Consider the following 26,689-nt stretch of genomic DNA (forward strand, 5'->3'; position numbering starts at 1 on the left):
TGCTTCAGCATTGCCAGGGCATAAATTTATTCAAATTCATTATTGTGTGATGGGAGAACCATTCATGCACATGCATGCGGAAGTTAGGGAACAACTATGTGAAGTCGATTCTCTCCCTCTGCCTTTGTTCAGCTCCCCACGCTCGCGAGGCAAACGCCCTTCGTCACTGGCCTTCAAACTCTATTCTTTGCAGGTGAATTCCTGAGACTGTGTGCCCAAGGGCTCCCACTGCTGCCCGCCTATACAGACCTCTTCCCTGGACTCTCAGAAGTTGGATCCAATAACCTGGGCTCTGCCCTAGGGCCAGCACAACACAACCACCGTGGTTCCAATGAGCATGGGCACCAACGTTCCACCCTGAGCTCTGGCAACTTCAACAGTGGTGAGCCCTGGTGGGGCAGGGGGTTTCAAAAACTAGGGTTGAACTTGAGCCTGAGGAAGCAATTCTGAAGAAGTGGAGGAAGCTTCTCTTTGATAGAGTTGGGGTTTTGGATAAGGAGTCCCAGGGGGCAACTATAGTTGGCCTTCCATATTTACTGTTTAAACTAACATTAGAAAACACTGGAGATGAAAACATCTGCCAACTCATTTCATTGTTTTATGAACAACATATAGGAACTATCTGTAGGAGCAGGCTCTTCCAGAGATCCAAACTGGGAGCCCACAACTGCCTGTAACTCCAGCTTCAGAGAATCCAATACCAGAAGAGTCTGGCCTCTGAAGGAACTTTGCACTTGTGTGCATACACACATGGGCACAAAAAAGTAAATATTTAAAAAAAAAAACATATGCACACACCCAACCACCCACATACACACTCACACATAAGTTCCTTCTCTCTTTCTCATACACACACGGAGATATACATATACGTACACAGAGAGAATACTAGCATAGCATTGCTTGACAGAGGGAACACATTGCTTGACAGAGGGAACACATCTTGAGAAATGGATGACTTGGTATTTTTGCTGTTGTGTCAACGTTTTAGATCTTGCTTTCCACACACGTATGTGGCATACGTAAATCACTTTATGTTGTCTCGGTGCAGTGGAAACCAAGGCTAGGGATTAGACGGTGACTTAGTTTTAGAATTTTCCGAGGACAACCTGACTCCTCAGTGGTGGATTCTAAGCAAATTCTCTACTACTGAAGCCATGTCCCAGCTCCTGATTGGCAGATTTTGGACAGGCACTCCACTGCTGGTCCATTGTCCAAGCCCTCACTGGAAGATCCTAAGGTGGTGCTCTATTGCTGAGCAAATCTCCTGGCCATATTCTGGTATTTTATAGTATACCCTATTCTAGACTATCCCAGTATATTCTAGTCAGAGTCTCTACCACTGAGTCACACACCCAAGACTTTCCCTGGGGGATTCTATGCAGGAGCTCTCCTGCTGAACTACAACCTCAGTCCTCCTCTGGGCATTACTTTGAAAGGTAAGTGGACAGAGTTACTTAGAATAATACTTAGTACATAATAAGGACCCAGGCAGTGTGGTGACATCAACCTTCAGCATGAGAATGCCACATCTTATCGCTCTTTGAATATATCTCTGTTGGGGGTGGGGATCTCAGGCAAGTGATACCAAATGATAATCCTGCCAAAGTGTAACAATGATAGGACCCAGTGATCAACCATTCCTCTGTGCAGATGTGAGGCTGGGGCTGTGTTTCCTACATTGGGATGAGGATGACTGTGGAATTCCCCTGCCTGGCAAGTACCGGATGGACGTCTGTTGCTGCTCCATTGGGACATCATGGGGAGCTGAGTGCAAGGTTTGCCCAGAGCCCAGCTCCCCAGAATTCTTCAAACTGTGTCCCCAAGGGCTGGGCTTTGCCAGCCAGAACTTCCTGTCTGGCCGACCCTTCTATAAAGGTTAGTCTGGGGAGGGGCACACCAAAGGAAAAAGGTCCTGACAGGGAAAATGGTAAAGGGCACAGCATGGGCAAAGGTCTGATGGTAGGAAGCATTATTTGCAGGTGGGAGGTTTAGTATCCAAGGCATAGCAATATAAGACTGTCATCCCAGCACTCAGGAAGTAGAGGCAGGAGGACCAGAAATTCAAGGTCAGCTTGGGTTGGGCTATATGAGACTCGTTCAATATAAATCAAAATACAGGGTTGGTATGATAATGCAGTTGATGTAATGTTTGCCTTGCAAGCATGAGGACCTGGGTTCAATTCCCATCTACCGTATAATTCTTAGGTACAAGTTAAACAGATATAATCTGATAGCTGAGCAGACAGAGACAGATAGATCCCCAGGGCTCACTGGCCGGGCAGCCTAGATCAGTCCCGGGACAGTAAAAAAGCGTGTCTGAAAAATTAAAGATGATTTTTCCCTCCTCAAAGCTCCTGAGAAACAACAACAGTTAAAGCTGTCTTCTGGTCTCCACATACACAGGTGCATGTGCACACACGCAGCGCACGCACGTGCACGCACGCGTGCGCACAGACACTCACCAAGTGTGGTGCTGCCTGCCTATCAAGCCAGTGCTTAGAAAATAGAAGCAGGAGCTGCATAGTGAGTTTGGTACTATGTTAAAAAAAGAAAAAGAAGAGAGAGCAGGACAACTCAGCTGGTAGAGGCATTTTCCTCTGGGCCTGACACTGAGTTCAAGCCTCAGGAGGCACACAGTGGAAGGAGAGAACCAATTCTCAAATTGTTTTTCTGACCTCTACAGTGTGTACACCCACATACATGCATAAAACATAAATATGAAAGACTTTTAAGAGAGAGGGATGTTAGCAAGCTCAAGAGGTAAGAACCTAGGGAGGGCTTAGTGTATGAATCCGAGACTAAAGACCTTCGGTGTGGTTTACCTGACCTTGTTTCCAACCCATACTCCAGATGTGAATGAATGCCAGGTGTTCCCTGGCCTGTGCACACATGGCACCTGCCTCAATTCTGTGGGCAGCTTCCACTGCTCCTGTGACAAAGGCTTTGCCCTGGATGCCCGAGAAAGGAACTGCACAGGTAGGTGCCACTCCCCATCTGGTGAGGACAGGTCATGCATGCAGGAATTTGTGGGAGGGGTCCCTGAATTGAATGTGAAGACAAGGTTCATTCTTCAATCTCATTTTAACATGCCCAGCTATGGGTGTGGCCTAAGACAGCTCACCACCCTGTCTGTGCTGCAGGGATCTCTACTGTCTATGAAGGACAAGCCAAGACTACCTCTGAAAGAAAGTTCCTTGCCCTTTTTCTGTGTTCATCTGAGGCATTTCTCCTTCCTGGACTCAGCTAGGTTTCTTGGGGCTCTTGGGCAACCCTCAAGTCTACAGAGACCCAGCCCCACATGTCCTCTTATTTGAAACCTCTGGCCTGTAGATCCTCGTGTTCGCACACACAGACCTCTAGCACATATGTCTCTGTCCCCACAGACATCAATGAATGTCGTATCTCACCTGACGTCTGTGGCCACGGTTCCTGCGTCAACACCCCAGGCAGCTTTGAGTGTGATTGTTTTCCCGGTTTCACTAGTGATTCTTTGCTAATGAAGAACTGTGTGGGTGAGTGGTGGCAGGGGGAGGCCATGGCAGAGAGAGAGCCATGGGCAGGAGGGACGTCCATAAGAGGGGTGCCAAGCTTGCTGCTGCTGTGCAGATGTGAGGAGAAGCTGTAGTGTGCTGTTGGACTACCGTGGGATACTGCCATTAAGAGAGCACATTGAGAATGTGTGCCTTTGGGAAAAGGGGATACCCCCAGAGAAACCATTTAAGAAGAATCTAGCATGGGCACAGACTTATAATGCCATCTCTCAGAAGGCTAGGGCAGGAGGGTTACCAATTCTAGGCCAACCTGAGCTATATAATAAGGCCCTTTCTCCAAAATAAAAGAGGTCCCCATCATTCACTTTGTTATTTACTCAGCAAACATGTCACATGCATTCACTGAATTGGGGTAATGCAAAGAGTTTAAGCACAAAGGGCTTCATAACTCCATGGGAAGACAAATGAAGTTGCTCTTGAAGGGTTAAAACAAAAGGACACAAAGTTGGGTGAAGTAAGGAAGGGGACTGTAAGTGGGAGTAAGGGTAAGGTAAGATCAAAGTGTGTTCAAACTCTCAAAGAACTAGCTAAAGAGCCTTTCCCAAGAAAGCAAAATTCTTATGTGGTGTGATGGGAATAATGACCCTGGGGATACACCTATTCTGTGAGGTCGGGAAGGTGGCTGAAGAGAGTGAGGGTCAATGAAGTAGAGAGAACAGGAAGTGGCTGAGAGTTGGGGATGAGTGGGATGGCTTTGTTCACGAGGCCAAGCATAACAACCTGAGTTTGATCCCTGGTACCCACATCATACAAGGGGAAAAGGAGCTGCCACAGTTGTCCACTGTGACCTCCACACGCACACCACAGTGGCTGGAGGAACAGCATGTGAGAAGGATCTGGGGTGCACCTAAGGGTTTAGGGAAATCCTGAGAAATGACACGGAGGCCGGAGGGACACATGCAAAAGCCCTGGTGTGGGTGTGAGAGGTAGAAGGATGGGTTTGGCTGGACTGCAAACAGGTAATGAGGGGTGCCACACAGAGAAGCTTCCCCAACCGCCCCATCCTCGGGTCAGCATCATCAGCCTGCTGTCTTTCCACGTGTCCAGATGTAGACGAATGTGTTAGGGACCCGCTGCTCTGCCAGAGAGGCACCTGCATCAACATGGAAGGGAGCTATGAGTGTCACTGTCCCCCTGGACATGAGCTGAAGGCCCAAGGCACTGCCTGTGAAGGTGAGCTTACAGCAAGGCATGAAAGAGTGGCAGGGTCCGGCACGTGCTCACATCTGTGTGTCTATCCAAATGTACAGTAAAAATATGTGATGAAGTGTGGGTATGTATCTCTGAAGATCAACCTGTGTATGTGTGTTTGCATCCACAAGATTGTGGTGGGGGTGTGAGTGTGAAAAGGAAAAGTGTGTGTGTGTGTAACATATGTGCGTGTAAAATGGAAAAGTGTATGTGGGTGTGTGTATTTATCAACATGTGTGCATGAGTGGTGGTTTGTATAGCTATGTCTCATGTGCACAAGAGAGTGAGGTGGTTCATATTGTCCACCTGACAGGATCTAAAATCACCTAGGAGACAAAGCTCCGGCATGTCTGTGGGGGAGTTCAAATTCCTACATTAAGTTAATGGAGGTGAGGAATACCCAACCTGGATGTAGGTGGCATCATCCCATGGGCTGGGGTTCTGGTCTAACTAAAAAGGAGAAGGGAGCTGAGTGCAAGTGTCCATCCTGCTCTGTTTCCTGTTGGATGCAGTATGACCAGCTGCCTTATGCTCCCATCACCATGACTACCCTACCGTGATGGACCGTATCTAACTGTGAGCCTAGGTAAATGCTTCTCCCTTGAGTTGCTTTTCTTAGACATTTTGTCACAGTAATGAGGAAAGAAACAAATACAAATGAAAAGTGTATCTGTGAACACACCCATGTGAATAGCTATGAAACTGGATCTGTGCAAAAGCAAGTGTGTTGGTGAATCTGTGTGCAGGTGTGTGTGGCTGTGCAAGGGCAAACTTTTGCATTTGAGTATGTGTGCATATAGATGAGCCTATAAGAGGACAGAAGTGTATATTTGGGTGTGAACATATAAGTGATGAGCAGGTCTATGTATTCGCATGTGAATGGACATTGGGTGTGTGTGTGTGTGTGTGTGTGTGTGTGTGTGTGTGTGTGTGCCTATAAGAGTATATGTGAGGATGAGGTACAGATTCATGTTAGTACAAGGGAGAAACATTCATGTTGGAGACTCTCCTTTCTGTGACCAAGACTGTGTTCCCATGGTCTGAAGGAGTACAGTCCAGCCTGGCAGGGAAGCCATGGCTACAGGAGCAACTAGCCACATTGTATCTACAGTCAGGAAGCAGAGTATTTAGGAAGTGCAGCTGAGTTACAAAATGTCAAAACTTGTTCACAATGACCCACTTCTCTCAGAGAGGCTCACCTTCTAACGGTTCCACAGCCATCTCAAATAGCACGAGCCTGGGACCGTGTTCAATTGCAAGAGCTTACGATATGAGTAAATATAAGGCTGTGTTTCTGTGTGCATTTATGTAAGCACACACAGTATGAGTGTATCTGAGTATGTTTGGGTGTGGGTTCATATTTGCACAAGGATGAGTATGTGCATATAAGGTGTGTTTCTATCATGCCTCTAGGTGTGAGCATGTTTCTTCAGGTAAATGCATGTGTCTACAAACATGCATGACTTTGAATTGCGCATGATTAAAAGATATATTTGTGAGCAGATAGGCAATCAAACGGTAGGATGCTGGTGCAAGCAGCCAGAGTGAGCTCACTGGGATGCATGTGATGGCGAATAGGGGATGAGGGACAATAAGGCTGCTCTTTCACCCGAAACTCTGTCACCAGCCATATGTGTTCCTCCCACCAGACATCGATGAATGCACCACGAGTGACAGCCTCTGTCCCCATGGCCAGTGCATCAACATCATCGGTGCTTTCCATTGCTCCTGCCACACAGGTTTCCAGAGCACTCCTGATGGCCAGGGCTGCGTGGGTGAGACTATGCCATCTCTAGGATGCTCTCTGCAATTCCCTGCAAAACACAGCTCTCCGCAGCCTTATTTCCAAACTCCTCTGAGTTCCTGCCCCTAATTCAGCCCAAGCTCACCAAACCTAGTTCCCCTCTTGTCTGCCCTGCAGACACCAATGAATAACAAGTCCAGAACAGAGGCTGTGAAGTGCAGTGCACAAACGTGAAGGGAAGCTTCCAGTGCAGCTTTTGGCAGGATGCCCAATAGGAGAGTGTGCACAGGGTAGTGGGTGTGTCCTATGCCCTCTGCTTGGGATGTGAGCACCAGAGAAGGCCTAGGCTAGACAGCAACCTCACACAGAGCCAGGCATGATCAGCCAGATCCCAAATATCTAAGCCCTGGAAAGGATCCTGAACTCTTTCTATGTCCCTGTCCCCCTTCAACCCATCCCCCATCCTTGCTTCTCAAGATGTGGATGAATGTGAAGACAACCGAGACATCTGTGGGGAAGGCCAGTGTACCAACGTGCCGGGATCTTACCATTGCATTTGCTACAACGGTTTCTCAGTCTCACCAGACATGAAGATTTGTGTAGGTAAGCAGCAGGGGCTAGTGGTTAGGGACACACCCTGAACACACTTCTTCGTAGCCTGTGTGATCCTGTCATAGAAACAGAGACCTGCCCCCAACTTTATTATTCCCCTCTGCGTTTAACATTCACCATATGTCCAACACCTATCAGAGACCTATGCTTGTTCCACAGGCTGTGAACTAATAACTACAGGCAAAGGGTGGTTGGTTGGTTAGTTAGTTGGTTGGTTGGTTGGTTGGTTGGTTGGTTGGTTGGTTGGTTGGTTTAATTAAAGGTGTTAAGCATTGTTCAGAACAGAACTATGTGCTGATCTCTGTTTGAAGACCTCCCCAAAGCTCTTTGGATATCACAAATCCATCTTCACCAGGCCACAGGCAGTCCTTCCTCCTGGGGAGTAGACGCATACTGGGCACCTTGTCAGGGCAGAGCTGAGCTAGAGCAGACAAGTTCCCGGTGGTAACAAGCCCACCAAAGGCTTTCTAACCCAGTAGAACCTGAGAGGTTCAGCTAGGAGGAATGTCAGAGAATACCTTTCAGAAGGTGCTAATGAGAAATACAATTGAGGCAACACTTCTACCCAGAAGGCCTGTTCTGCTTTTTAACATGACAGGACATCGCCTATGAAGTTCAAACTCCAGAACCATGCAATTCAATTAGTCAACCCTAAAACTTTTCAAGCCAATTCTCTATTAGTTTTAAGTAAGTTTATGATTTTATTTGGGGCCACACTCATAACTATCCTACATGTAGTCTATAAGCCAAGGGTTAGACACCCCAGCACACCATCCAAATACAAGTTAGCATAAACGCATTGACAAACCTGGCTAGCTTTGTGAAAGGCAGCTGAGTGTGTGGGGCCTCTCTCCTCTGCTTGGGCTGTGAGGACCAGAGAGGAAAACCTGGATATCTTGGTGACATAAAGCCCTTGTTACATATAGTTGAACATGTATTACGTTAGGGAACTCATACGAGGCGTATTCCATGAAAAATGCACTTTGAAATGTTCATAAAAGACTTATAACTACCCTGACCTGGGCCAGCAGGTCGTTCTTCAGTGACAGGAGCCTAAGGGAGAGGACCTGGGGATCAGAAGATAAAGACAGCAAGAAAATTTTGGACCAAGAGGTCTTATACAAGCTATGTCTCATACCAATCGAGTTTATTAGGAAGGACAATATCTTATATACAATTTGCAAGGTGAGGGATGGAACAGAGTCAGCACAAAGCCACCATACAATGGGATGGAGTCAGCGTGAAGCTAATCAAGCCATGTTACACAAAGGGAACACAGTAGATCTCAACTTCATCACAATCTGAACACACAGCAGCCTTGGGACTGGTTACTACAATATCTTCAGAGAAAAAAGTCAAGTTTCCAGGAACTAAAACCTTCACTCTTTTGAGGTGTTAACCCTAGACCCAGACTAAACCTTGACAAGTCTGCACTGGGCAAGGACACAGAGCTAGGTCCTGTTTGTCCTATCATTGGGGCATCTGAGAAAACCTTGGATCAGCCTGACTCACTATCTAATGCTGGTCCTAGAGGGAGCGCTCAACCTGTGTTAGTAATTTGTTTCTGTTGCTGTGATAAAAACACCAACAAAAATCAATGTAGGGGTTAAAGGAGTCTATTGTAGCTTATAATTTCATGTTGGAATTCGTCTGTCTGTGTGGGAGGTCAAGGCAGGAGCTTCAGACACAGGGTGGTCATGTCACATCCATAGTTAACAGTTGAGAGATGTGAATACTTACATGCTCATATGCTTCCTTACTCAGCTCCATGTCTCCACTCTTACCTAGTTCAGGACCACCCACCGTGATCTGGGTCTTTCTACATTAGTCAACTTACGACAGTCCCCTACAGATATGCTCACAGGCCAACCCAGTGTAAACAGTCCTTCACTGAGGATGTCTTCCTAGGTAATGCTAGGTTGTGACAAGTTGACAATCAAAACTAACCGTCACACTTTTCTTTGCAGACACCCACACAGCCTAGTAGGAGATTCTGCTGTGTGGCAACTACTCAGGAATACTGGCGATCTCCCTCATATGGCCTGCCTCCCTGCCCTAGCCCTAGCCCTAACCCTATTCCTCTCCCATCACCCTGCCCACATAACCCAGACCCTGTCCTCACCACAGATGTGAATGAGTGTGACATGAATCCCCACCTCTGTCTCCATGGGAACTGTGAGAACACAAAAGGATCCTTTACCTGTCATTGCCACCTGGGCTATGCCATCAGGAAGGGAGCTCCAGGCTGCTCTGGTGAGTGAAAAGTCAGCCAGCTGGAGCCTGAGAGATCCAAAGAGCCAGCTTGAAGATCATTAGCACTGTCTCCATGCCTTAGGATAGAAGGCAACGAGACTCATTCTTACCATTTCCACTAATGAAACCTCTCGACAATAAAGCACCCTGGGAGCCTCTTAAAGAGCTCAATAGAGGGAACCCCAAAGGAGAGAGCAGCATTCCCAAAGCAAGCAAGCCAGATGGTTTTCGCATGGTACATGGATTAGCATTTAAACATCTAACCAGTTAGAGAATTCACATCTCAGATCACACACAAATCAACACACACCTGGTGACTTCGAACCCCAGGATATTTTCTCTATCCAGAATGACAGCTAGGAGGCTGGAATCAGGGGACGGGTGGGTAGGTTTCTTCTTGGTACAGAGAAAGGACCTGCCCTAGGCATCTCTCCAACTTCTGGTTGTTGTTGGCAGACTGTGGTAGAATTTGATTCGTAAGAACATTACACCCACAACTAGCTGCCTTCATATTTGCCTTGTGTTCTTCTCTGTCTGTCTGTACCCAAATTCCCCTCTTAGAGAGCTAATTGAACCAGGATGTAAAGCAAACCAGGATGACACTGTAACTTAGTGGCATCTACAAAGATCATCTTTAAAATCACCTTCATAGATACGAGAGGTCATAATACACACTCTCTCTCTCTCTCTCTCTCTCTCTCTCTCTCTCTCTCTCTCTCTCTCTCGTGTGTGTGTGTGTCTGTGTTCTACATAGTGAAACCATTTCTGTCTCAAAACAACAAAATAACGGGCTTGGGTATGTCTCAGTGCTAGAGACCTTGCCTGGAGTGTGCAAATCCCTGAGTTCAATGACCGGGCTCTATGAAGACAGACAGATGTCCAGAAATAAATAGGTGGATGGATAATATATAACCTTTATTAAAAAATGATGGGTGAAAAATGATAGACAGACAGATAAATAGATAGATACCTAAAAAATGAAGGATGGATGACAGATAATAGCTAACTAACCTTAGAAAATGAATTGATTGGTGGATGAAAAATAAAATATGTTCATGTAAGTCAAAATGGGGAATTACATAGAAAAATGTTTATTTAGTAAACAGTGGCTCACACTGATTCAAAATTGGAAAGCCTGGAATCTTGGTATAACTGTTCATTGGATAATTGCACTTAATGCCTACCATGAGTCTCTCGTGCTGCCTGACATTTCCAATCATTTCTGAGGGCCACTGCAAGTCAGATTCAGTGGCCTTGAAGCTTCCTTCTTGGGCTGTAGAAGAAAACCGAAGGTCCTTGGGAAGGCCAGTCTTGCATCTGTGTTTTTATCATTGCCTCTCTGACTCTTCCCTGCTGTGGCTGCTTCCTAGCACTGTTCCCTCTCCCCTCAGATGTGGACGAATGTGAGTTTAAAAGACACAATTGTGACAGGCATGCCTCCTGTCTCAATCTCCCGGGGAGTTTCTTCTGTAGATGCCACCCAGGCTGGACTGGGGATGGCTTCAAATGCCACGGTGAGTACCTAGGGGCAGGACATCCCTGAAAGGTAGAGAGGTATATGGAAGGCAAGGCAGGGTTACGGGTGGAGACTAGGAGACAGTATGTGGGAGCCATGTGGGTCTGGGATTGGAGGGTCAGTCTCCCCACAGCCTCAATCCATACCGGGGGATCCCGGCTCTGTCTGCTGCAGACCTGGATGAATGTGCCATCCAGCAACATCGTTGTGCTCCACAAGCTGACTGCCTCAATACCCTGGGCTCCTACCACTGCATGTGCCAACCAGGATTTGTTGGAGATGGCTTATTCTGTGAAGGTGAGGTGGAGGGCAGAGCCTGAATGGGACAACCATGGTGCCAAAGTTGTCCTCCCCTGCCCCATGGGTACTAGAGGGTCTATGTCCTTAGCTCACAGAGCCACTCTCTGCATGCCCACCTGTCCTCTCTTTTGGTGATCACCTTTTTTATGATTTTTTAAAAAGATTCTTGTTATTACATTGTGTGTGTGCACAGATGTGTGGGAGGATGCACACATGTACAGGTGCACATATATGTGAGTACGTGTGGAGGTCAGAGGTTAACAAGTTCCTTCCTCAGGAGACAATCACCTTGGGCTGATGGTTAGTTATGGGTTTTCATTTGGCTGGTCTATTGGTTGGTTTGGGTTGGGTTGTTGTTGTTGTTGTTGTTCATTTGTTTTGTGTTTTGTTTTGCTTTGTTTGGAGGCATTTTTCTGGTTGGGACCCCTAGGACTCACCAATTAAGCTATACTGGTTGGCCAGTGATCTCCAGGGATTCAGGGATCTCCATCTCCCCAGAATAGATTACACATTTATGCCACCACACCTGGCTTTTTCCACCTGGGTGCTGGAGGTCAAATTCTGATTCCTATGTTGGTATAGCAAAAATTTACCAGCTGAGCTATCTCCCCAGGCTTTTTACTCCCCAGTTCTTTCATTATTAGTTTTTTCTTTATGATCTACACCACTGTAGTCAATTTAATCCTCTTCTTGCTTCCTTGACTGTGACTCTATGTGCATCCAACTGGACTCTACATGTCAGGGGCCACCTTTTCACTCCGAATCCCCCATCTTGGTTATCTGCCTATTCAGAGTTAGCATCTAAGTTCCCGGGGCTCTCACCTGAGATTCTGGATGAGAGTAAATGGTTAAATCCAAGGCACTTCCTGCCCATTCAATGTGGGTCCTAACCCAGTTGGTTCTCAGCCCTGTGCTCTCTCAGACAAGGATGAATGCATGGAGAATGTGGGCCTCTGTAATAATGGACAGTGCCTCAATGTAGCTGGCGGGTACCACTGTGAATGTGATATAGGCTTCAACCCTACCAAGAACCAGCAAGCTTGCTGTGGTAAGTCTCAACCTATCCCTGTCCAAGCCTGTGGGTGCATACAGTGGGCTAGTGTCCAGAGCATACGATCAAACATGGTAGGCTGAAATGAGGTCCCTGCAGATGTGGACGAGTGTGCTCTTGGGAACCTGTGCATGTTCGGGAACTGTGAAAACCTGCCTGGAATGTTCCACTGCATCTGTGAGGATGGCTATGAACTGGACAAAACTGGAAGCAACTGCACAGGTATGGAGTCACCCTGGCTGGGGAGCAAGCCGTGTCCCCCCAATACCCACCTTGACTTCTCTTCTAAAATAGTTCCCCCACCCCCTTTTGTGCATATGTGTGTATTTAGGGGTATGTACCTATGTATATGCGTCTGGGATACGAGTGGGTAAATATGTATGAGTCCAGAGGAGGATGCCAGGCATCCTGCTCTATCACGCTCCACCTAATCCCCCTGAGTCAGGCTCTGTAGCTGATCCTGGAGCAAAGCTGGCAGCCAGAAAGCTGGAGCAATCCTCCTGTCTCCACTATTAGCCCTAGTGTTGCAGAAGAGCATTCAAGCTTTTCACATTGGTGCTGAGAATTTGAACCCAGGCCTTTGTGCTTGTACAACAAGTGTTCTTACCCACCTAGGCAGCTTCTTCATCCCTCATCACTCCTTTATTTTAAAATTTTATTTTTAGATTTATTATTTTATATGTATGAGAGCTTTGCCTGAATGTGTGTAAGTACACCACATATGTGCCAGGTGTCCATGGAGAATAGAAGAGGGACTCCCCTGGAACTGGAGTTACAGACGGTTGTGAGCCACCATGTGGGTGCTGGAAACAGAACTTAAGTCCTTTGCAATAGCAACAAATACTCTCAACTGCTGAGCCATCTTTCCATCCCCACTTCCTGTTTTTAATCATTGTGATCATTGCTGTTTAGTTTCATTTCTGTTGGTTGATAAAGTATCCTGGAAGCAAACAACTTAGGAGAGAAAGGAAAGAAGTCAATTTCCACCCCCAAGTCTACCACTGTGGGCAAGTCATAGCAGCAGGATCTTGAGACAGCAAATCATATCACATTCACGTCAAAGAGCAGAGAGAGAATAAGTGTGTGGAAAATAAATTCATGCATGCTTGCTTCTATGCTTATGCAAAGAAGCTTCATTTCTCTACTCCTCTAAGTGTGCTTAGAGAATGGTACAACTTCATCTTCCCACATCAATTAATTTAACTAATACAACTCCCACAGACATGCCGCAGGCCAATCCAATGGAGACAGTCCCTCACTGAAACTCTCTTCCCATGTTATTCTAGGTTGTGTTCAGTTGGTTATTAGAAGTGACCACCACAATTGCCCTCTCATCATCTCCTGAGCAAATGCAGTGGACAAATGAAGTGCCCTCTGCACCACATCTGCTAAAATGGTTCCCTACCCCAATGTCTTTAATAACAGGTGGTGAAAATTTTCTGCATTCTATCTAGGTGTCTTTTGTCACCACTAGCTTTCCTGCAGATGATATGTAAATATATGGGCTCAGTTATGTGTCAATAAAACTTTATTGATACAGACAAACACTGGCCACATTTGGCCTTCAGCGTGGTTTTCCAACACCTCAAGCAAAGGTGTTTTCTAATCTTAGTTTCATATGTTGGCTGTGGGAAACTCAGGAATGAAGAATGTGGAAGGAGATAAACCTAGGTCAAATGGAACTGAACAGAGGAAGAGAGAGGGCTGAATGGCCAAGGCAGACTCTTGAGACCATGTCCTCTTTGGCTCCATCTGAGGGAACAAGAAAGATTCATACTCCAGCACCTGAGTGGGCCCATTGAAATCTATGGCCACTCAGGAGAAAGGGAGGAATGGGGTACAGTGAAGTCTCTTAGCAGATGATGGTGTGTGTGCCTCACAGATGTTGACGAGTGTGCAAATCCTGTGAACTGCATCAATGGCCTATGTGTTAACACCCCTGGCAGCTACCTCTGCAACTGCCCCCAGGACTTTCAGCTTACCCCCAGTGGGACCGGCTGTATTGGTGAGTACACACCGGCAACAGCTGGGTAACTCAGGAGTCGGTATTACTGGTAGGGCTATGGCCTGGGTCACCTTGAATGTCAACTTGTGTAGATTTTCCTGCTCCCAACATGCAGGACAAGTATGGGCTGAGAAGTCATCTGTTGTGATACTGCCTTCTGGTCCAGACACACATGGTCACATGCACTCACAATTTTATACACGTGCATACCTTCCCTGCCCATTCAGGAATATATTCAACCACTACATACATACAAACACACAGGCATATATGGAGGCATACACAGTTGTTACACATAGAAATACATGGTTCTAGTCAAGGACAACAGTAAACATAGTTACATACAAAGAACTACATAGGGTAAGACAGACAACTACACAGAGACATGCAATTATACATAGCATGGTTACACCCAAACAAAACCACTGAGGCACACACAATTACCATAGAGACATACTTACAGAGACAATGTTTAGACACACATTACATGTAGTTTCTTAAAAGACTAGTTACCCACAAAAAACCACAACTACATGAAGACACTGTTACATACAGAGACAGCGACTGCTTATACAGAGGTATACACAATTACACACACACACACACACATAATTACAGTCAAAGACAACATCTATACACATATACACAGTTACAGTCAAGTTACACATGGGATATATAGCTCACGGTTACACAGACACAGGTAGATACAGAGACAACCATTGCACACATAGAATCACAATTCTATACATAGACACATATAGTTACACGTAAGGATATATATAGTATAATCAGAGATACCATTTTCATACATACATATACATGCAGTTAACATACAAGATCAAATTGTACACAGAAAAACACTTAACTACAGATCCATAGACACACAGAGAGAATATTGTAACACAGAGATACACAATAATACATAGACACATGTCACAGGGAGACCTGTGGTGAGAAACAAATTACATACAGATATACTAAGACACAGAGAAACATTTATGCACACAAATTTGCAACACACCGTTACATAGTAACACAGGAACAGTCAGCGACAAGTTACACACACACAAAAAAAAACCACACTCAAACACAGACAAATAGAGACATCCAGTAATATACATAGAAATCTGGTAGCATGTTGTTTGTTCCTGGCTGCTCAGCCCTGAAATAACCACACATAAATTGTATTAATTAAATCACGCTTGGCCTATTAGCTCTAGCTTCTTATTGGCTATCTCTTATATTTAATTTAACCCATTTATATTATTTTATATTTTACCATGAGGGTTGTGGCCTACCGGCAAGGTTTTAACTACAGCCTCACGTCTTTCCCCTCTGGTGGCTACATGGCATCTCCTGACTCTGCCTTCTTTCTCCCAGCATTCAGTTTAGTTTTTCCCGCCTACCTCTATTCTGCCCTGTGCAGGCCCAAGACAGTTTCTTTATTCATGAATCAATAAAAGCAACCCATAGGCAGAAGGACTTCCCTCACCATTTCCCCTTTTCTGTTTAAATAAAAAGGAAGGTTTTAACTTTAACATAGTAAAATTACATATAACAAAATAGGTATTAAGCAAGAATTATGGTTACAATATTTATATCTACTTTATCTTTTATCATAACTATACTTATAACTATCTATTCACAAATATACACATATATGGAAAAGTTATACACAATACAGTTTTATACACAAAGACAAGTTACATGCAGAGAAACACACTAGCATGATATAAAGTTACACACAAAGAAACAATTATGCATAGCACATGGTATGCACAAATTCACAGTTACAGACACAACTAGACACATTAATACACACGATTATGCAAAGATATACAGTTACAGTCAGAGATGGTAATTACACACATGTATGCAACAGCACATGGCACATATAAATTCACACACAGTTACACACAGACAGACACACAGAACTGAGAGGGAGGCCACAGTTACACACTCAGGAATACACACACATGCAACCAAGAAGTCATGGAGGTCATGGTAACACACAGAAATACATAGTTTCTTCAAGTGCTAACCACCCATTTTTGCCTGTGCAGACACCCAGGCTGTGATCTGTTTCCTGGATGTGCAGGACCAAGATGACGGTGGCATTTCCTGTAGTGCAGAGATTGGAGTTGGTGTCAGCAGAGCGTCTTGTTGTTGTTCCCTGGGTCAGGCCTGGGGAAACCCCTGCAAGCTGTGTCCAACAGACAACACCTGTGAGTCCCTGCAGAACAGTGAGCCTGAGCCAGAGACTCAGAAGTTAGCAGGTTATCTCTGCCTGCAGAAGGCCTTGGAGGACAAGGAAGTAGAACCAGGAAGGAAACGGATCTTGGGTCACAAAGCATGCCCTTGCCAGTTCAAAGGCCAGACCTCTCTCCAATTTTGCTTTTTATAAACTCTCTCTGTGTTTGTATTCAATCCATCACTCAATCAGACCGCAAACAATGAGTTTCTATATGCCTGTGCTAGGGACTAGGGATCCAGGGAACTGCAGGTCCCAAGTAGGGTATGGGTTTGGAGGATGAGTAAAGTGGAAAGAGTGAGGTGCAGTAGGACCAGGATCCCTCGGGAAACACTATCCATGCTCTGGATGGGAATAGATGTTTATACATACACCCCAACACTAGAGTATACTGAATCACTAGGCAGCTCCACAAAGCTGAGGATATGAATCATGGTTGGTTCAGCAAAGCAAAGAAAGGGAGACCCATGTTGCATCTTTTTCAAGGGGCCCGCTCCCATTTATTAGGTTTTACCCAAGTGTCTCTCCTCATAGTTTCTCATGTAAGCCTGTTTCCCTTGCAGCAGAATATAGGACCCTGTGCCCCGGTGGTAAGGGTTTCCAGCCAAATTCCATCACTTTGATTCTGGAAGGTGAGTTCCTGACAGCTACGCACTGATGGGTCTTTCTCTCGTCTGCACATTGCCAAGTGTCCGGGGACAGCCTAGGGAAACATGTTCTCCTACTTGGAGGCTTTGTTGCAGAACCAAATTATGTATGAAATTTTTAATCTGTTCTGTCATTTCTTCTGTCAGTTGTTTGTTTATTAATTGAGCTTTCCATCTATCCACCTGTCCATCCATCAACTCTTCCATCCATCCAACCACCCAACCTTTCAGACCACCAGTCAATTAGCCAGCCAGCCTCCATTCACCTATCCACCCATGGATACCTACCCACATACCCATCTATTCCTTCATCTATCCATCCATGCTCCATCTATCTATACCTATTCATCCATCCGGTCATCCATCCACTCATCATCCATCAATCCATCCCATTTCCCACCCACCCACATAATCCTCATCCTATCCATCCACTCACCCATCCACTTAACCACCCATATCAGTCATCCATGCTCTGTCATCATCTGCATTGGTTACTTTCCTACTGTGATAGGATACCATGGCTAAGGCAATCTATAGAAGAAAGAGATTGTTTAAATCTTACAATTCAGAGGTTAGAGTCCATTACTATCATGGCAGGGAGCACAGCAACAGGCAGGCATAACCTCCTCCAACAAGGCCACACATTCTAATCTTTCCCAAACATTTCAACCAACTGGGAACCAAGTATTCAAACATTTGAACCTAGAGGGTCTATTTTCATTCAAATCACCACACCATCTACTCATTCATTCAGTTACCCCCATTTATCCATCTACCCATCCATCCATTCATCCATCCATTTCTTATCTATCCATCCATCCATCCATCCATCTCCCATCCACCCCATCCATCCATTCATCCATCCATTTCTTATCTATCCATCCATCCATCTGCCATCCACCCCATCCAATCATTCATCTATCCATTTCTTATCTATCTATCCATCCATCCATCCATCCATCCATCCATCAATGCATCTGCCATCCACCCCATCCAACCATTCATCTATCCTTTCTTACCTATCCATTCATCCATCCATCCATGCATCTGCCATCCACCCCATCCAACCATTCATCTATCCATTCTTACCTATCCATCCATCCATCCATCTCCCATCCACCCCATCCATCCATTCATCTATCCATTTCTTATCTATCCATCCATCCATCCATCCATCCATCTCCCATCCACCCCATCCATCCATTCATCTATCCATTTCTTATCTATCCATCCATCCATCCATCTCCCATCCACCCCCATCCAACCATTCGTCTATCCATTCTTACCTATCTATTTATCCATGCATGCCATCCACCCCATCCAACCATTCATCTATCCATTCTTACCTATCCATCCATCCATCCATCCATCTCCCATCCACCCCCATCCAACCATTCGTCTATCCATTCTTACCTATCTATTTATCCATGCATGCCATCCACCCCATCCAACCATTCATCTATTCATTCTTACCTATCTATTCATCCATGCAGCATCGATCCAAGTTTACATCCATTTTCCTTGCACTTCACTGACCCATCTTCCATCTACCAATATCATTTGCCTATCCTTTCTATCCTTATTGATTCATCTAACTACTTGCCTCTCTATCCATCCTTCTACTCATCCACATGTGATCTTCTTATCCATTGGCCTACTTGCACATTCACCCAGTCACTCTTTTCATATCCAAGAATCAATCCTTCCGTCAGTCACTACTTTTCATATCCAGCCATCATCTTGGGGAATGGTGATGTTAGAAAAGATATTCTAGCCTGAGGAAACTATCATGCATGAGGAGATGAAATTAAGGTGGAAATAAAGGAGTTGGGCTCAGGCCAGCACTGACTCAAGTATCCAGCCGTTGAGATAGATTCTCTAAATGCCCAACAGTCATGGAAATAACTATTGGGGGAATACTTTAAAGAGCCCATAAGATCCTGAACAGCCTGTGGGGATCCCTCAAGTCCTCTGCTGGATTTAGCTCTCCTCCTCAGCTTTCTCAATTTCTGACAGACATCAATGAATGCCAGGAACTACCCAGACTGTGCCAGGGAGGCAACTGCACCAATGCCTTCGGTACCTTCCAATGTGAGTGTCCTCCTGGATATAGCATCAGTGAAGATACCCACACCTGTGAGGGTGAGTGTGCACTCTGCCCGGGCTAGGCCAGGCACTTCCTCTCCATCCCTGACATGATGCTCTGCCAAGCTTTCTAAGGTCAGGGATGCAAGGCTAACTGAATGCCCCGCCTTACATCCTGTCACCCCAACTTCTCTCACTCATCAGGCCCCTTCCTTCTTCCTTCTACTCCTTTGTAAATAACATAGCTTAATAGCAACCTTGACATTCCTCCCTTGAGCCAAAGATGACCAAGGTCCATGGCTAACTGTGTGAAAGGACATGAGAAGGAATGGTGTCACCTTGGCTTCAAATACACTTCACATGTCTCTCTATTGTCCTTGATTGAGCATGTAGTAGTGCCCAGCGGGGACTCAGGGCCAGCACTGTGGGTTACCACTGCGCTGGAGATCCTAAATTAATATTTATCTACTACAACGTCCCCATAAGGAAGGGTTTTCTATTATGATCCCACATTTTAGATGTAGAAACTAAGGCTCAAGAGGATTAAGTGACTTCTAGGTGGTGTGGGTCAGCTTGAGCCTGACCATTCTAAAACTGAAGCCTGGGCTCTTTAATATAATCAACAGGCCACAGCCACCCAGCCGCCTAGACAACTGGATGGATGGATGGATGGATGGATGGATGGATGGATGGATGGATGGATGGATAAATAGATAGATGGATGGATAAATAGATGGATGGATAAATAGATGGATGGATAAATAGATGGTTGAAGATAGATAGATAGATAGATAGATAGATAGATAGATAGATAGATAGATTTCTACCTGAAATCAGCTTATGTTGAAATAATAACAGTAGTTGCTTGATCTTTGTGGCTGGTACCTCAGTAATTGAAATAGTCTCACAGTGGCTGGGTCACACTAGAGAGGCCAACAACCTGGCAGTTGTTCCGTCCATAGTACTGATATCTCACTAATCCCAGTTAGGCACTAAAAATCTTGAAAGTTCCTGAAGGCCCATCAGTTCTTAGAATGGAAACCTGGAAATACTGGTTTTACTATCAGATAAAGAATCCTAGCCGGGCGGTGGTGGCGCACGCCTTTAATCCCAGCACTTGGGAGGCAGAGGCAGGTGGATCTCTGTGAGTTCGAGACCAGCCTGGTCTACAAGAGCTAGTTTCAGGACAGGCTCCAAAACCACAGAGAAACTCTGTCTCAAAAAACCAAAAAAAAAGCTCATTGAACGCGGCGCCAGCTTTGGGGGAAATCGGTGCGGTGTCCTCGCCAGCACAGCCGGGCCTACACGCGAGCAACCATGTCTAAGGGACCTGCAGTCGGTATTGATCTTGGCACCACCTACTCGTGTGTGGGCGTCTTCCAGCACGGGAAGGTGGAGATTATTGCCAATGACCAGGGTAACCGAACCACACCAAGCTATGTGGCTTTTACTGACACGGAACGATTGATTGGGGATGCTGCTAAGAATCAGGTTGCGATGAACCCCACCAACACAGTTTTTGATGCCAAACGTCTGATCGGACGTAGGTTTGATGATGCCGTTGTACAGTCTGACATGAAGCACTGGCCCTTCATGGTGGTGAACGATGCAGGCAGGCCCAAGGTCCAAGTAGAGTACAAAGGAGAGACAAAAAGCTTCTACCCAGAGGAGGTGTCCTCTATGGTTCTTACTAAGATGAAGGAGATCGCAGAAGCTTATCTGGGGAAGACGGTTACCAATGCTGTGGTCACAGTGCCAGCCTACTTCAATGATTCTCAGCGGCAGGCAACAAAAGATGCTGGAACTATTGCTGGCCTCAATGTCCTTCGAATTATCAACGAGCCGACTGCTGCTGCTATTGCCTATGGGCTAGATAAGAAGGTTGGAGCTGAAAGGAATGTGCTGATCTTTGACTTGGGAGGTGGTACTTTTGATGTGTCCATCCTCACAATTGAGGATGGAATTTTTGAAGTCAAATCAACAGCTGGAGACACCCACTTGGGTGGAGAAGACTTTGACAACAGGATGGTCAACCATTTCATTGCTGAGTTTAAACGAAAGCACAAGAAGGACATCAGTGAGAACAAGAGAGCTGTCAGGCGTCTGCGTACTGCCTGTGAACGGGCGAAGCGCACCCTCTCCTCCAGCACCCAGGCCAGTATTGAGATTGATTCTCTCTATGAGGGAATCGACTTCTATACCTCCATTACCCGTGCTCGATTTGAAGAATTAAATGCTGACCTGTTCCGGGGTACTCTGGACCCTGTAGAAAAGGCTCTTCGAGATGCTAAACTAGATAAGTCTCAGATCCATGATATTGTCCTGGTGGGTGGTTCTACCAGAATCCCCAAGATTCAGAAGCTTCTGCAGGACTTCTTCAATGGAAAAGAGCTGAACAAGAGCATCAACCCTGATGAAGCTGTTGCTTATGGTGCAGCTGTCCAGGCAGCCATTCTATCTGGAGACAAGTCTGAGAATGTTCAGGATTTGCTGCTCTTGGATGTCACTCCTCTTTCCCTTGGTATTGAAACTGCTGGTGGAGTCATGACTGTTCTCATCAAGCGCAATACTACAATCCCTACCAAGCAGACTCAGACTTTCACCACCTACTCTGATAACCAGCCGGGTGTGCTCATTCAGGTGTATGAAGGTGAACGAGCCATGACCAAGGATAACAACCTGCTTGGAAAGTTTGAACTTACAGGCATCCCTCCAGCACCCCGTGGTGTTCCCCAGATTGAAGTCACTTTTGACATTGATGCCAATGGCATCCTCAATGTTTCTGCTGTAGATAAGAGCACAGGCAAGGAGAACAAGATCACCATCACCAATGACAAGGGCCGCTTGAGCAAGGAAGATATTGAGCGCATGGTCCAGGAAGCTGAGAAATACAAAGCTGAAGATGAAAAGCAGAGAGATAAGGTTTCCTCCAAGAATTCTCTGGAGTCTTATGCTTTCAACATGAAAGCAACAGTTGAAGATGAGAAACTTCAAGGAAAGATCAATGATGAGGACAAACAGAAGATCCTAGACAAGTGCAACGAGATCATCAGTTGGCTGGATAAGAACCAGACTGCAGAGAAGGAAGAATTTGAACACCAGCAGAAGGAACTGGAGAAGGTCTGCAACCCTATCATTACCAAGCTGTACCAGACTGCTGGTGGGATGCCTGGAGGAATGCCTGGCGGCTTCCCTGGTGGAGGAGCTCCTCCATCTGGTGGTGCTTCTTCAGGGCCCACCATTGAAGAGGTGGATTAAGTCAATCCAAGTAGAAGTGTAGCATTTGTTCCACAGGGAAACATTCGAAGGACCCAAATTTAGCAAGTTACATGGTGGTTTCAAATTCAAACTGCTACAATAAATTTACTGGGCATTCTCAATACTTGAACATGGAACATGTGCACAGGGAGTGAAGTAAGCATTGCACTTTATAAGCACTGTATCCTAAGTGGAAAATGCAATGTTTAATAAAACAGGCGGAAAATGGAATGTCTAATAAATATTTAAATTGGCACCAAAAAAAAAAAAAAAAAAAAAAAAAGAATCCTAAGCTGCAGCAACAGGATAAATCAACTCAGAGGCAAGAAGAAAGGTCAGGAGAGCAATAGGTGAGTTATCTTCCTCCTGCCACACCCTTTCTATCAGGGATTTGCCCAGAAGGTGCCGTCCACATTTTGAGTAGATCTTCCCACATTAATTAAGGCAATTGGGACAATCCTTCCGGTGAGGCTTTCTACTCATGTGCTTCTAATATGTAGCAAGTTGGTATTAATACCAACCATGACTGTCACAGTGTATCATCCCCACAATATGCTGTTGGATTCCATCTGCTGATGTGTGTGTGTGTGTGCGTGCGTGTGTGTGTGTGTGTGTGTTTAGGGATATGCATGCTGCAGCATGTGTGCAGAGGTCAGGGGAGAACTCTCAGGAGCTGATTCTGTCCTTCCACCTTGCTTGAGCCAGGCTTTCTATTTCTACCACTTCCCTGGGTCCTCCTGACTGACTGGCCTACAAGTCGGTTCTCCTGCCTCCTTCTCCCATCTCAGTATAGGATATGTGTCTGTCTCTATGTGTGTATGTATGTGTGCAAGGTGCACATGAAGGACAGACAGTGTCGAACTTCCTGGAACTGGAGTTACAGGCGGCTGTAAGCTGCCTCATTAGTTGCTGAGAACTGAACTCATAGCCTATAGAAGGCACTGTGTGCTCTTAACCACTGAGCCATTTCTCCATCCCACGTCCAGCATTTAAGATGGATTCCATGGATCTGAACATAGGACATCAGGATCAGGCTTGTGTGGCAAGTGAAAATGGCAAGTCATTTCCCCAGCCTGATAATGGTTTTGTGTATTTCCTTTTATAGTGCTAGGGATGGAACCCAGGGTCTCATGCATGTTAGAGAGATGCTGGGCAGCCCCATTGCCGTCCCTCATTTCCCACTTAGAGAAGACCTTTGCATTTAGAGACTTTCATAAGGGGTACTGTCCTGCAGCATCTGTTCTTGTGGTATTTTTGTGTATTCTGGATATGGAGGTGATTCTGATATCATTGGATGAGTTAGAGATGATTCTCTACTATTTATGGAAAATCCTGGATATAATTGGTATTCTTTTAATATGTGGTAGAATTCGCCAGTGAAGCCATTTTTCCTGGTCTTTTCTTGGTTAGGTTTTAAACTACTGTATTCTGTCTCTTTCTATTATATTACCATTCAATCTCTCTCTCTCTCTCTCTCTCTCTCTCTCTCTCTCTCTCTCTCTCTCATCATCTATCTATCTATCTATCTCTATCTCTCTCTTTCTCTATCTCTCTCTCTGTCTCTGTGTGTGTGTGTGTAAATCTTAGACTTTAATTTTGTGTTTACAAGTGCAGTACTCGTGGAAGCCAGAAGAGGGCATCAGATACCCTGGAGCTGGGTCAGTGAATGCAAGAATAGCACATGCTCTTAACCACCAAGCCATGTGTCCAGCTCTTCTAGAAATGTATTCATGTCCTCTTATCAACCTGATTTAGGGGCAGCATGCAATTATTCATTCTATTGTCTTATGATTCCTGAGCTTCTGTATGGTTGGAAGTAATGGCCCTGATGGCTTCTGTAGGGTTGGAAGTGATGGCCCCACTTCACGTTTTCATTGCTCTTAGTCCTTTTCATATTGTCTCTTAGTGTCCGTCCTGGTTTCTGTTGCTGAGAAAAGATATCATGACCAAGAAACAAACAAACAAAACCATCATAGGGAGTGTCAATGTGGGTGCTCATGCCACAGTGTGCACGTGACAGAGGACAGCCTTAGGTCAATCTTTGCTTCCTCCTTATCTAAGACAGGGTCTGTTTGCTCCATGTGCACCAGGATAGCTTCCAGAGCTATGTGGGATCTGGGGATGCAAACTCAGGTCCCCATGTGTGTGCAACAATCGCCACCTTCCTGGCTCAAATATCTGTGTGATTTTAAGCTAGTGAAACCAAACAGAAGTCAATAATAAAGTGTCTTCACTGGGCCTGGGGTAGGGAACCCCTGAGGGAGTCACCCAGATGGTCTCTGACATTTCTCATGTGTCCTCTTCCACCCTTCCCTCCCCTGCAGATATTGGTGAATGCTCCTCACACCCAGACACCTGTAGCCCCGGCCCAGGCTACAGCTTAGGAAATTACACCTGTATCTGCCCTGCAGAGTTCCTGCATGCAGGTCAGCAGTGGCAACAACTGTGTGGGTAGGAAGTGTGATGTCTTGGGTTTGAAGGGTGAAAGGCTAGTGGTTGCTATGGGAAGGACTGCAAAGACACTCAGAGCCTGGGAAGGTGCAGAGAGAGGTATATTTGAAAGAAGAAACAGTACATCTGCATATATTTGATGTGCTTATATGGGACAAAATGATACTCCAAGACTTCAAGATTTAGGAGCCTAGAGTAGCTGCGATTTGTCCTCCCAGGCCATGCACTGGTCAACAAAGGCTTAACGAGATTGGAGAAGAGACCTCAAGCCAAAGTGTTAGCATGAATCCATGGATAAACCCTCTCTCCAGTCTGCATTCTTACTCTGGCTTGGACCCGTTCCCATATCTTTTCTTTTTCTCTTTACCTTTTATTTACTTATTACATGGGAAATGGGGGCTGTGTGGGCATCATGGCACACACGTGGAGGTCAAAGGACAACCTGCAGGATCAGTTCTTTCCTTCAACTGTGTGGTCCCAGGAGTCGAGCTCAGGCTGTCAGGCTTGGTGGTAAGCGCCGTTCCCAGACGAACCATCTTGCCAGTCTGCGGCCCGCGTTCTTTCTTCCCACTTCAGCTGCAGACACGAGAAAGAGCAAGCGTTTCCGGCACTGTCATGGTACATGTGGGAACACGCTGAACTTCAGTGTGACCCGGAGGATGTGTTGCTGCTCCTACAGCATGGGGCAGGCATGGAACAGACCCCGTGTGGCCTGTCCCACCCCTGCCAACTGTGAGTGCCCCAGCCACTTTCTCACTCTGGCCCCTCCCAGCACAGTACAGAGGGATACATGGTAAAGTTAGAGGCTTCTAGCCTTTAATTATCTGCTTTGTTCTCTGTGTGTACCACACAAGTGGGTGTGTCTTCATGTGGTATATGCATGTGTGGGTAAACCGATTGTGGGGGCCAAAGATCTACTTGGGGTATCACTTTTTTACAAGCCTTCTACCTTGGTTTTGTTTGTTTGTTCAAAGGCAGACATAGCCCCCAAAGATCCACCCACCCCCAATAGCTCACTTACTTGAGTTAAGCCCCCCCCCCATCTTAAATATTCCACAGCCTCCCAAAGCAGCACCACCAGCTGGAGACCAAGTATTCAAACACCCGAGCCTGTGGAGGGACATTGCACATTCAAGTTGTGGCACTAAATATGAGGTTTGGGCTGCTGTAACAAAATAGTTGAGACTAGATTCTTATAAACAGTAGGAGGTCAGGGTTGGAGAGATGAGTTAGCAGTTAAAGCATACACAGCCCTTCCAGAGGACCTGAGTTTGGTTCCCAGCACCCCTGTCAGGTGGCTCCCAGCCACCTCGAACTCGGTGCCTGGGGATCTGGCTCCCTCTTCTGGCCACCACCGGCACCTGCATTCATAGACTCAGACATATATACATATACACATAATTTAAAATAAAATAATCCTTAAAAGAAAAAATAGTGGTTTTGATCTGGATTTTAATTTAGGGGTTCTTTTTGTTTTGTGATTCTGGGCTCTGAACCCAGGGTTTTATTTGTGGTAGGCAAGCTCTCTACCACTGAACTTCATCTCCAGCCCAAATACAAGTTTATTTAATTTGCAGTGCAAAAGGCTTAGAAGCTCAGTGTAAAGGCACCAGCATCTGGGGGTGGGGGTGGGGGGCTATCTTACTGCATCCCAGTATGGTGGAGGGTGTCACAGTGTGCAGCAGAGCAAGTGTGCCAGTTTGGGTGTCTTTTCTCTTTGAAAGCCACAATGCCACCTCGAGGCCCCACCCTCCTGGTCCTGCTTACTTTC

At 45.8% G+C, this 26,689-nt stretch overlaps 2 protein-coding genes across 2 annotated transcripts in view; both read left to right on the forward strand.

Annotated features, from left to right (window-relative positions):
* Fbn3 (fibrillin 3) overlaps window positions 1-26,689 on the forward strand; it is a 68,172-nt gene that overhangs the window by 12,187 nt on the left and 29,296 nt on the right. The window contains 21 exon segments of the mRNA XM_057764684.1: window positions 194-382; window positions 1,624-1,878; window positions 2,854-2,979; window positions 3,387-3,515; window positions 4,602-4,727; window positions 6,395-6,520; window positions 6,667-6,742; window positions 6,744-6,776; window positions 6,965-7,092; window positions 9,229-9,354; window positions 10,746-10,868; window positions 11,045-11,167; window positions 12,093-12,218; window positions 12,321-12,443; window positions 14,104-14,226; window positions 16,290-16,451; window positions 17,041-17,109; window positions 19,141-19,266; window positions 24,792-24,886; window positions 24,888-24,918; window positions 25,501-25,650. Of these exon segments, the coding sequence (XP_057620667.1) occupies window positions 194-382; window positions 1,624-1,878; window positions 2,854-2,979; window positions 3,387-3,515; window positions 4,602-4,727; window positions 6,395-6,520; window positions 6,667-6,742; window positions 6,744-6,776; window positions 6,965-7,092; window positions 9,229-9,354; window positions 10,746-10,868; window positions 11,045-11,167; window positions 12,093-12,218; window positions 12,321-12,443; window positions 14,104-14,226; window positions 16,290-16,451; window positions 17,041-17,109; window positions 19,141-19,266; window positions 24,792-24,886; window positions 24,888-24,918; window positions 25,501-25,650 (2,565 nt within the window).
* LOC130871695 (heat shock cognate 71 kDa protein) lies at window positions 20,453-22,727 on the forward strand. Its single transcript, XM_057765251.1, has one exon. The coding sequence runs from the start codon at window positions 20,527-20,529 to the stop codon at window positions 22,465-22,467; it is 1,941 nt and encodes a 646-aa protein (XP_057621234.1). The 5' UTR covers window positions 20,453-20,526; the 3' UTR covers window positions 22,468-22,727.

This window comes from Chionomys nivalis, chromosome 3, assembly GCF_950005125.1.
Source record: "Chionomys nivalis chromosome 3, mChiNiv1.1, whole genome shotgun sequence".
Taxonomy (NCBI): Eukaryota; Metazoa; Chordata; class Mammalia; order Rodentia; family Cricetidae; genus Chionomys; species Chionomys nivalis.